This window comes from Labrus mixtus, chromosome 14, assembly GCF_963584025.1.
Source record: "Labrus mixtus chromosome 14, fLabMix1.1, whole genome shotgun sequence".
NCBI lineage: Eukaryota > Metazoa > Chordata > Actinopteri > Labriformes > Labridae > Labrus > Labrus mixtus.
Genome location: NC_083625.1, coordinates 7,397,451 through 7,410,562, shown reverse-complemented (window position 1 = coordinate 7,410,562; position 13,112 = coordinate 7,397,451). Strand labels below are relative to the sequence as shown.

Sequence of the window (13,112 nt, the reverse complement as noted above, 5' to 3'; positions counted from 1 at the left end):
TTAAGTATGAGGATGATGTATCTGTGCAGGGGCTCATCAGTGATGAATCATCATAGAAATGAGATTCAGTACGTCTTCATTTGGTAAGGATGATGTAAATCAACTAACAAATATTTAAGACTCAAATATGAGGAAGACTAAATGTTGAGTTTCTAAAAGAGCTCAGCTTGTATCCAGGGACTTTATTTATTTATGACTTTTCCTGTTTCACTGAAGTAATATCAGCCTTTTGGTGGTGAAGAAAGCCCAACAGGGGTTTTATTCTTATTTTTAGAGAAAGTCTTGAGTTGCTTGGGACTGTAATGAGCTTCAAAACATGCACCGCTGAAAGTATTTTTACATGTTTGATCAAAGTTTGAAATGGACAATCTGAAAAAGTGCTCCTGGGCAGAACGAGCGTCTCCCTGTGGGACAATGTACCAATGCAGTCAAGGTGCTGCTTAATATGAAACGCCTTCACTCTGAAGCACAATGAGCCCCTCTGCATTCATAACAACCTCCACAAACTTATTGTACACATTTAAAATACAAATGTGGGTATCCTTTAGGATTCATTGTAGTTATTTAATAAAACATTTGCGGCACAAAAGGATAAATCATTTCAAATCTTCCCTATGAGTCTTACAGCGAGTAGACTATTTTTACAAATAATCTTTTACAAGGTTGTTTTTTCTATGTTTATGTAATTGTCAGCCAGGAGCTTTGTATTTGCCATTAGTTGACAGAATTACATGAGATTTATGCAACTAAACACAACAGTAGATTTCATTTTGGGGTAAATCTAGAGCACCTCCAAAGAGACATACAAAGCTCTTCTTCATTGCAGCGCCACTCTTGTGATTTAGTCTGGATGTATTATTACATTAAAATCCTTTCTGGTGCAGTTTTAAGCGTTCTGCCCCATGGTAAATGGAAAGTCTGTTGTGGTTATTGTTGCAGAATTGTAGCTACAGGATACCAACACTTGTCAAAGTGTTATGCAGAAAAAAAACCTCTGAGAGAAATCTGAAGTAAGCATTGGCAGAAGATGAGTGAATCTTCTGTGTTCTGCGGTTTACATATACAAGAAAAAAACACAGTTTTATTAGTAGGTGTTGGCTGGCACCAGTAGTTGTTATAACGCAAATGATATTGAAGTTGTGTTCAAAATCTTGCACTGGAGTGGAGATTGAAAATCAACTGAGATGACAGAAAGAACTATATTTTTGATGGGTTATTGCAGAAAATAAAAACATTTTTCTCTTTTATTTTGTAGTCTACACATTTGCGCTTGACAATGGTAATGCTCATAGTTACAATCTTACCTCCAGCTCTCACTGAAGAATATACAACCCATGTTGTCCGCGACTCTTCAGACATTTCTTCACCCAAAACCCTTTATTTAAAATCTTTTTTTTGTGTTTTCCTCCCTGCACAAAGCATTATAGTCGCAAATTTAACGGCCGGCTCCACTGTTTACGTTAGGTCCCTTCGAGGTCCTGTGAGGTGGTGCGTCCCTCCATCAGGCACAATAATCTTAAGGACATCCTGTATGTGATGTTCCAAGACTTTAACATCTTGTAGTGTGAGCATGCTTGACATTATGGAGAAGAATATCTGTTAGGATTCTCCTAAAGTGTGTGACGCTGCCCGGATGCAAAATAGGGAAGGATTTTAAAACTCCTGCAGTGTGAGCCGGGCTTTAGGTAAGAAAGTGAACAATCATTTAACATTACCAACCTTTTCTGCCCTCGTAACAATGTTAGACACGTGTTAGCCCTAACAATTATACAAGATTAACAGTTGAATTAGGCTTAGGCACCAAATTTATGAGATTAAGTCTGGAGAAAAGAATTGTGGTTTCAGAAAAAATGTGTAAATTTAAAGAAAACTGAGAAAAAGGTCACAAACTCTCGTCACATAGGCGAATGATGTCAAAGATAACCGCGTTTTGATTATAACATTGAAAATAAACCTTGGTCTGCTGGGTAAAACTTGTGTGTTCGTTTGCACCGTCTCTCCATCCTATCCACCGCTTGCTTCAGACTTTCTCAATTTTTTTGCACAATACTTGACTGTTCCCATGCTTTGCTCAAGTCATAATTATTATAGCACCTTAGTTTGCAACCTGAATGTTTAATATGATTCATTGAACCTTAAAAGTAGAGAAATGCTGTAACACCTCTCTTGTGCACATTGCAGACAGCTAATGGGCTCAACAAACCCTGTCGGCTGCAGTGTTTGGGTGGGACAGTTTACCTGACTAACATCAAGTATATTTTGATAACCCAAAAATACTGATACATCATACTGATGTATGATCTTAAGCTAGGGTACAAAAATTTATATTTTTCCTAAAACTGCTTGAGGTTCCAATCAAAAGGTACAAAGTTGGCTCCATAATTGCAGCGTAGGCGACCAAAAATTGCCAAGGATGAAAGTACAAAATGTGTGTCACAAATCAGTAAATGTATTAATCTTTACAGTGAAGTCAGTGTGTGTAAAAATGTATATATTGTATATATGCATTAGTTGTTTTCTGGCTGATAATAAAAACAAGCTGCTATGTTTCAGACACTAAATCATTAGCACTTGCATAAACAGCTTAAATATGAATTCTCTTGAGCTCTGTGTTAAAACTCAAGATAATTATAATCACATTTTCCAGATCTATTTTCCAGATGTGTCACTGAGCTGTAGTGTACTAAATTAATCTTTCTACCAGCATACTACTACTACTTCTGAGACTACTGTGGAGCATCACCCAGCATAAAATCCCTGTACAGTTCATCAGAGCAGCAGCAGTTAGAATTAATCCTTAAACAGAAAAATAGGATTAATCATCATCGTTAAAGAAAATCCAAACACACGAAACTTTGAAAAGCCTAAACTCTGAGAAGGTGCAGTGAGGGAGTTGACACCTTTCTTTTACACCCAAAGAACCTCTCATGGTTCTTGTAACATCACACACCTCAAATGCATTTGCACTTTGAGATTCTTGGAAAATTATATGCCTGAGAGGTGAGGTAAGCTTTCACTGGATTCCCTATTGCACGGTAATTTAAAAGCTCAAGCTCAGGCCTTGAATTACAAACTGAGATGACGGTAGATAGCATATGACATTTGCTTCACATCAAGTTAACTCATTTAACCATTCAAGGGATGGCTTATTCAGCCACTTAGACTGCAGCCTTATAGTATAGTAGGGCCTACTCTTGTAAAGTGTGGGGAATCTCTTTATATTGACCTTTAGAGCAGAGTCATTCCTTTAAGATCTACTGGATTCTTTGCAAAATGATTTACTGTATTGATACATTAAAGCTGAAGAAAACTGGGGACATTTTGTTGCAGTGGTCATTTATTTGGCTGTTTATACAGAAAGAAGCATATTTTGATTGTTTCAAACTGCTATAGATCCCCTGGTTGTGATACATGGCCTTCAAACCATTTGGTCAAATTACACTACCTTAACACGACTGAATATCAGCACTGCTGTTATTCAGTTGCACTTGGACGATCTCCTTACACAACTGCTCGTTTTTGTACGTGTGCTGTTTGGGTATCTCAAATCTTAAACATGCAGCACTTCAAAAAGCTTCTACTATGAAGAATCTGCTTTAATTTCATGATACACAAATTACCAGAAATGGGTGGAGATTACGTAAAACGCTGCAGGTGTGTAAAAACTCATGGACCGGAAAAATATTAGCTGCTGCTGCTCTTATCTCGAGCAGAAGGTCCCTGTCTTTGTTCTGTGGATTCAGAGCTGCCTGTTTTTATTTCAGGCATCTACTCGGGGACTAATTGATATACAAGGCACTAGGTGAATATTATGATGTTCGATTTACTCGCTTGAAAACCTCAAATGAACACTTTAAAATATAAAGGAGTTAAAACCACAAACTGCTTTCCTTTGACGAATGTTTGAAAAAATGCTCCTTTTAACTTCACACAAATTATACTGCATTTGCATTTACATGAGTATTTGCATTTCTTCATACTGCAGTGGATAAAAAAAGCAGCTACGTAAACAAGATTTTCAGACAATATAAATAATAATAAACGTTACACTCCCTCAAATTGTTTTGAATTTTAAAAAGTTCTGTTTTTGTGCTATTCTGCCACGCTGGGCAATAATCATGCAACTCACTGGTCAGAGGGATTGCGCCTGAACCGCTCTCCAGAAGGACACTTTGTAATGTATATTAAGCGTCGACTGTCACATCCCCCACCACTGTGACAGAAGGCAAACATGGCAGCATGAATGTTGGTCATGCAAGAAAGTTGGATGCAGTGGAGAAAAAAAATTCCCGGGGGCTACTTTTAACTCTGTTCATGTAATTTACAAACTGTGCCTCTGAGTTAAAAATGTCTGTCATTTACTGCAAACGATTTTGAATGGTTAACCAGTATTTTTCAGTACAAACTAAAACAATTTTAAACTGTAAATAGGTGAGCTGGTGGAAGCAATGCCTGCCTCTGCAGTGCTAAATGAATACAAATCGATTGTTTACTGCTTATCAACTTTTAACTATATGGAACCATGCTATCAAATCATTTTCACTCTGGTTCACCCTTTCCTGCTTCCATTTATTGATAGTTCGACTTTTGTGATTCTTACCCATCCCCCCTCACTTTCCCCTTTATCTTTATCTCTATTTCTCTACCTCTTCTTCTTGCTCTCTCATTGTAATGTGATCCAGGACGGTTGCTGGCAGCCCCAACTGTGCCACTGCAATCTCTGCTCTGCTCTGGTTGCTAGGCAGCCTGTCTGAGACGGGGCTCGGTGATGCACCGCCCTCTCCGTCTGCCTCCCAAAAAAAGAAAAAAGAAAAGAATGGCAGAGAGCACCATCGGGCTATTAGCCAAAATTCAGATGATGCCTCCATTTTTTTCTTCATATTCAGAATGAGTTGCTTCACATCTGCAGTGCAGCAGAGCGTTTTGTGAGCCTGGAGGGCTTTAGTGGAGTACAGATATGTAAGGGAAAAAAAAAACCCCTCCAATAAACAGGACAGTGTAGCAGATTCACGCTGTGATGCTGCCCACCTTCTGATGTGTTTGTGATGGAAACGCAGTGTGCAGATTTTGTGTCATCACGCCTAGAATGAAACCTACCATGTGTGCCTAACACAGTGGGCTGCTGGCAGACTGCCCAGGTGTGGGATAACGGTAGGGGAGGAAGGTTACGGGGAAGAAGCGGCATGATTTGCTGCTTCTGTGGAGCCACTATGAGTCATGGTTGTCCATGTGGTTGTGGAGGACGATCATCCTGCTCGACACACAATGGCAATATTTGTAAGCCTCCTATGATGTCTTTTTGCACTTGTAGGCGTCACACATGTTGTGACATGTACATGATTTGCATATTGATTACAACACTTGGATGTTCTGTTTTACTGAATGAGGTAGTTTGTCACTGACCCTGTTCTGTTAAAGAACAGGAACAATTAAACAGAAGAGTATACTAACAACAAAGCTGACAGTGTAAGTTTTCTTAGAGGTGTTCAGATATCATATTTTCTGTTTTTCAAAAATCCATCAGGATAAATAAAACATTAATGAAAACACTGTTTAAACACAATACAATGCACAATACACTCTTTGCTAGTACTGCTTGGTTGTTTGTATCATCACAGGATTATTTTTCTATATTATCTTGGTGCTTAACGAATACTGGTATCAGATCAGTGCATTGACATACGTAGATTTATGTCGCCCAGAGCAGGGCACACATCTGTCTATCATATATTATCAGCTTTAAATTTTTTTATTGATTATTAAAATGGAAATTAATTTGAAAAACGATTATCGTAATCTTTAATGCTTTATTGAAAAAAAATGTACTTTACTTCTCCACTGGCAAGCCACTTTGTTTTAGCACTACTTCTGCACACCACAAACATTCTCTTCTGCCAAAAGCGCACTGATCAGCTGTTTGGGTGTGCAGGCTTCAAAAGAGACGACAAAAACATCCAAACTTAATAGATAGCTATTATGACAGGCAATATATCTATATGCTATTTTCTGTGGAAACAAGAGGATACTTTAATAGAGCAGAGTACACAGAGGAAAAACTTCTGCATCTCACAGAAGATCTTGCAATATTAAAACGTGACAATGTTTTTTGTTGGGTTGAAAACGGTCTCGCGATACCAGTAGCCATCATGGCGGAGTCTGATTTTGAACTGGAAGATTCCCCTGCCACGATTAAATTGTTTGTTTAATCCCTGTCCAGAGTCTGTTCCCTTCGTGCGTGTATGTGCCATGGAGATCTGTTGTACAAATAGTATATTAATTTAATGCAAGTTTTTAATCAGACTTTTACACCATCTCTGAAAAGATCAGCGAAATGCAGTTTGTAAAACATGTTCCAGTGACATTTCAAGAGGAGCGGGACGATGAAAAAATATCATATCTCATAGCTCATCCAAAAAAACAGACACCTAGAATTATCAAGAAGTAATGAAAAAATCATGGGTGTCTTATCATCCACGATTTTTCACAATAAGTGCGTCTCAACTGAGAGCTGGAAATAAAACATGACTGACGATCTCTTTCACATCTGTGTGTCTGCAGAAGTACAGGTACCAGGATGAGGAGACGCCCCCCTTGGAGCACAGTCCAGCACATCTGGCTCCTGGGAAAAGCGCTGAGATGCTTCATATGAGCGACAAGAACCTTGCTGCAATGGAGGCCATACATGGCTACACACCACACACACATATCTCTCCCGTCAAGGTAGGACAAACACACTCTCACTCAACAATGTACATTATCGATCAATACCTAACACTATTACAAGGGCAACGCACTATGCTGTCAGCACTAAGGAGTCGGGCTGTTACTGTGTTACAATAAACACACGCATGCTTTTAAACTAAACACACTGTTCATCACATTACATATCATCATTCCTCTGCCAACATGACACAATTATATCCTTCCCACTGTGTAATTTTCCTATGAGCTCATATTGAAATATACTCTGAATCACTCAATCACACAATCCCATTAGAGATATTCATATTTTAGCTGCAGTTCTGAAAACACTCCTGAAATTGTACTAAATGAAGCCAATGTTAAAGTGGATAATTGTATTGATTGTTCAACTGATGGTGATAACATTTAAAATATAAGGTAACTAATACTAGTAACTAGGTAACTAATAAACTAACTAAATACTAGGTACGAAATCACAAGACCTATGAGAATTATAATCACAGGAATGTCCCTTCTCCATTTAAAGACAAAAACATCCTCCAAGCTTTTAACATTTCTATTAAGAGTTTTATTCAGCTCACAGACAAGTGGTTCATTAAAACAATCATACAAATACAAATATAACTTTGCACTTATGTGTTGTTTGTCATGACTTTTTTCTCCAACATAAATACTTTAAGAGGAATATAATACGGTCATAAAGAGTCAGGTTAACTACACGCCTGCATGAGCATGCATCTGAGGCAATTTGATATCAACGCTTAGCAAAAAAAAAAAAAAATCAAAGTGCAGGTGGACACAAGATGAGGGGGCGTAATCCAATCATCTGAAATCTTGGTTTCAGGATGTGGTCAAAGATCAATTAGGATTTGTAACAGAAGAACGGACACCTATGAACTTTGTGAAATAAAATTGCTCACTAGTTTTGCTGAATAAAATGGCAACAAAGAAAGCCCGAGTGGCACATGTAGGAACAAAAAAGAACGGCTTTATTTTAAAGTGGTAAGAGTCATCTAGCTCTCAATACAGACACTGAACTCCTGTGCTGAGTAGTTATTTAAGACACGTGTCTGATAAAAGTCAACTGTAATACAAACATCAGTCACACAGTCTAATGACACAGCTGACATCAGCAGGAGCAGAGTCATGTTGCCTTGAGTGCATTAAGAAATACAAATGCAAGCAGGTGTAAGCTATAATGCACACTTGACAATGGCCCATCTCATATGCACACACATTATTTAACAGTCTGATTGGCTATGAGGACTTAAGAGGTCCTATGGTTGTTTGCTTTGAGGGGAGAAGTGTTTCGCTTTTCCCACATGGGAGTAAACTGGAGTCCTCATGGAGCAACCGTCCAATAAAATGCTCTATTTTAATAAACAGAGAGGAGACACTGACTTGTTGTGTTCTGCAACTGCTATGTCAAACAAATCAGAGCCTTCACTATAAGCTGTGGTTGATGAGGAGAATTCAGTGGAGCAGCTTATGAATGCTGTCAAACCAAAAGAAGTGGCACTGGGGAGTCAGTTCCACTCATCATCTGGAAAAGTAGAATTCATTATTGGGCCCAGTTCACACATCTTGCTCTCAAAGAGACGGATTGTTAAATCACCGTCAGAAGTTTTTTCATGAGTCTGATTCTGTGTCTGTCTTTTTTTTCGTTGCTCTATATCCATTTGCAGCTAAAGACAAGCAGAACAGAGTGACAATGACTTCTGGGATTTCCTATTATGGGGCTTGTTCTATGAACAATAACAACAACAAACAGTAGAGAGAAAGAAGCAATGTCCATTATTTGGTTGTGATAGCGCTGCTTGTCAGTTTCTGGTGTTCTTTCTGTGTTTTACCATATAAACCCCAGTCAATGTTGAGAAAATTAATTCCAGACATTGTCCAGAGGTAGACATTTGCATATGAAGCACACAGTGGGAGCTTGCCTGAGTCAGACTCGTCCTCAAGTTCTGTAAATACTTAGTTCGGTTTAGGTGAGGGTTGGCTCCTAGATGAGGAAGGTGGAGATTAACTGGTCTAATAATGACAGTTCTTTATGTTTTAATCACTATAGCATGCACACTGAAGTATCTGCAATATCAATTTACATTTGTTGGCTCACTGTAAATGATGTGAACAGTGCAATGTTTGGTTCACAAACCAGCTTATTTGGACACAACACATACTTTGTACAGGAGGCTGGCAGAGAAGTCTGTGAAATGTGCAATTCACATAATTCAGCTAATTGCTTTCTCACATGCAGCACTTCCAGGGGATGTACCATTCTTTTCTATATTGCGGTTAAATCCATTTACATATTGTAGAGACAAAATAAAAAGTCGGTGTAAGTAGCACATGTTAATCCTTTAACAACAAATTTGAGCATAATCCTGTAAACTAAAATTTCATATTGGGCTAATGAAAGCAGAAAAACTAGTAAAGGAGGAAAAATGTTACTGATGAGAATATTTAATAAAATTCAGGAGACTGAGAAATATTTTCAACAAAACGTTATCTTTGAATGAAAAAATAGAAAATAATTCCTGCTTAAGACGCTCAGCATGCGCTCTGATTGGCTGTCAAACCACTCACATTTAAGGCATAATGTCCCGAGATTTACGTCTCATAATACATATAATTATAATTTCAAGTGTAAGTTAAAACACATCATACATCCAGCATTACACAATACATACAGTTATACATATAAGTGTTAAGACCTGGGTTACATCTTTACAGACGAGTCCACATCCTCCTGCACACTCTCCCTGGGGTATTTCCATTGGTTGAGATCGCCTCAGACACAGGAAATTTAACACGGTGTGCTACGTATATGTTGAAGACTGAATCTGGACAATGCAAATTCCAGAACATGAGCAAACTCCAATTCTACCCCCAGCAGCCTTGATAGGTTCAGGAGACGTTCTCAATTCCTCTGACTGTTCAACAGCCAAGCCAGTATCCGCAGTGTTCCTCCAATCCAAGGTTAAACAGTAGGGGTGCAATGCATCTTAAATCCCACAGTTTGGATCAAATCAAAGATTTGTGTTACAGATCGGATTGCCCAAAACTTATTTCTATAACTTTTCTATTCTTCAGCTCCACTTTTACAAAACAACAAACAGGGAGCGTGTGGTGACTGACTATATTTACACTGTTTGAACTGAACAAAGCACTTTAATACAGTGTGTTTGGATATGTCTATAGCTACAGATTAAAGCAGGCTGTGGGAAAGGGTTATAACATGCTGATGCATGATAAACAAGACACGGCGAGAGTGAGAGGCGAAATAATGTTTGATACATATTTTATATAAACATAGCAACACTTTACAACAATTTTCTGTGAGGAAAGTCTGCACAAAACTTGTGTAAAATGTTTCAAAACACTGGACCGTCTACACATTATTACAGCAGATCTCCATGGTGCCTACAAGCACTATATAACCGCTGATTTCTTTTCTGAGAACTCTGCAAGGGGATTTATTTTCAGTACATTTATTCTACACCATGATCATAGATTATTCATCAGACTGGAGATCACATGCAATTTGAACCATGGGGAGAAATCCAATCAGATCAACATTGATCCATTGCACCATAGTTAAGCAGTATGAAAACATTGAGTTAACTGCTTGAACAATAGGTTGAAATTTGACCTGTCTGACCATTCTTGATGTTTTGATAATTTATCTTTGTCCCAGTATAGCTCGTCATCTAGCACATGTATCAAAGGGATCAGTAATTATTCACACTGTGAGGTAGGGCTTGCTTCATTCTCACAAATCAACCATTATGAGGTCATTTAAATCAGAGAAATGTTAAAACATGAGTGGATTCCGGTAGAGCAGATTCATTACATGACTCATTCAGCCATTTCCAAGAGGCCTATGATATCAGGACAACCAGTCATCCCTTGAGGTCACATACAGGAAATATCTGTTTAGGCCTAATGATTACATTCTTGGTAAAAATGCAAGCATCAGCAATCATTTATGGGTAAATATCATCAAATGTTATGGCTGGGGATATTCTATTTTTTATAGATCTAAGTGTTTCCCCTACTATTCATTTGGGGTGGTGGCCCACCAACATGACCTCCTACCACCTAAAATACAGGCACAAATACTTGTGTATTAAACACAGAGCATGAACGTCTTTTGTCTTTTATCGATTGTTTCATCCCTTAATTTATAACGAACAAAATTGTAAATTCAATTTACTGAATACAAATTTCCTTGCAGAGTCTCATTGAAAATAAATCAGTGGTTATGTAGTGTGTGTAGGCACTGTTCAGGGTCTACTGTTCATATTTGAAGACAGTCCAATCTTTTGAAACATTTTGTTTGCAGACTTTCTATGTTGTAACGTTTTGATATTTCAGTGTGTATGGATAATATCAAATGGAGCTTCACCTCTCACTCATGCCGTGTCTTTGTTTATCGTTTGCTTCAACGACTGTTAGGCATTACAATAGCTTTAATGATCACATGTGTGATAAAATGTGTCCTCAACTAATTAACTATGAATCATTTTCTCATTGCGTCTGTATGAAATTACTGAGATGTTTGGATGGAGTTGTTTGAAAAAAATTCATATTAACATTTTCTGTTTGGGCCTTTTGTGAGTATTTGTTGTAATGTCAGAATAATCCATGTGATACAATCCAAGTCAGTTTAATTATTGAAAGTATGAAAAAGTAACACAGCTTTAAAAAGAAAAAACAACTAAAAACACACATAACCCGAGAGAGAGCACTGTCTAAATGTATCTGTGTACATGAAAATAAGACAGGGTGCAGGAGTTTTCTTGCATTTTTTGTTAAATGAAAACAAGAAATCCCCCAACATTGTGTGCCCTGAGCTTCTACAGTATTTTTGCTGCATTAGTATTGAAATATAGTTTCATTTTTACGAGTATCGTAATGTCATTTAAAATCCAGGTACTGTGACAAGTGGCAACCCTAATTTGTTGTCTTGGAAGAAAATGTTTATTCAACTTTAACAGGAGATTCTTTTTACAGTGACCAGCAGGGCTTGCAGTTAAAGCGTGGGCAGTCTGCACTTCCATATCAGAATGTGTTTGTAGGAGGCAAACACTTCAGTCGAGGACCTTCATTGGGCATTGCCAGTGAAGAATTCTCTAAATAAACTGGATGCAAGTTCCCCCACATTTGTTTAATGTCTTGACGTTTGACAGCGTCAGTTTCAGGCTGTACTGTGTGTCCCCACGAGTCTTTTAAGGTTCAAGGCATCTTTATTGGTAGTATTATACATTTGTAGTGCAGACAGGAGAATAACCACTTAACCATTACAATCTGAACTCTGAAAGCCTTTCTTTGAAATCAGCTTGAAAAACTGCATTTAACTGGAGGGTGGCCAAGCGATTTGTGATAAAGAAAGACAGAATCATCACAACAAGACAGCCAAGCTGAAGATGATGCAGGAGAAATTCTAGACTGTTCACAGCCCTGTCTGTTATGTTTTTATAACATGACTGCGCACCATGAATTAACTGCATATTACTCAAGTGTTTTTCTAGCATGAATCTCTTGGGCCTAGTATAAAGGCGCTTTCTTACTTCAAAATAAATGTAGGTTAAAGAATTACACACTAGTGCTGATTGAATACTTGGATCTTAAAGTTTGAGATGAAGAACTGTTGGGTTTATTTGCTGTATTCTGTGGGCTGAGAATGTTTTGTGCGCCATGTTATATACAAGGTTGTGTACTTGATGCAGGTTTCCTGACACCCTGTGCCTATAAATAAACCACTCCTTGGCTCAAGTATTCTGATAAAACACATTTTAAACAGATTTTTCCCTTTCCGTTATCATGTTTATTTAACTGCTTAAATTAAACCTTTTGCTAGGGTGTTGTTTAAACCATCTAACGGGTAATATGTCACAGCCAAAAAGGAAGCAAAATCTCTTATATTTTATCTTTTATGCGCAGCTTCCTAAATTCTATTCCAGCTGGAGACCTTTGTGGCATGACATATTATCTGTTTGACAGGCACACTAAGTAAGTAGCCTAAGTGCTAGCGTCTAGAGCTCTACATTTATTCTCAAGCTGATAAATGTGACACCCACAAACTCCAAATGCAAACAAAGCTGGAGCCTCTCTGACAGTGACAGATCTAAGAACTACATGAATACAGTATGGTCGGTTTCTTGCTACTTTGGTTTCTCTGCAGCACAAAAGTATTTCTATCTGAGGGAATGTGAGGTTTAGAATTGCACTGCAATAACATTTCCTACATATCTTCCACCCAGAAGTTTATAATATGAGCAAAAAAATATGCAGTTTTTAAAAGCTTGTTTAATCTGTCCTATCCCTCTGAACATAGAATTTTGATATTTCCTCCCGTATGCAAATTAAAAAATCTGGTTTAAGTACTTTTGCAGAAAATACTGATT

General features: G+C 37.9%; 1 protein-coding gene across 9 annotated transcripts in view; it reads left to right on the top strand.

Moving 5' to 3' along the window:
* Window positions 1–13,112, top strand: part of LOC132987820 (disks large homolog 4-like) — a 72,246-nt gene that overhangs the window by 32,716 nt on the left and 26,418 nt on the right. For all 9 annotated transcript variants that reach the window (XM_061054760.1, XM_061054758.1, XM_061054756.1 and 6 more), the window contains exon 2: window positions 6,559–6,720. In XM_061054760.1, the coding sequence (XP_060910743.1) occupies window positions 6,559–6,720 (162 nt within the window). The remainder of the gene's footprint in view (window positions 1–6,558; window positions 6,721–13,112) is intronic.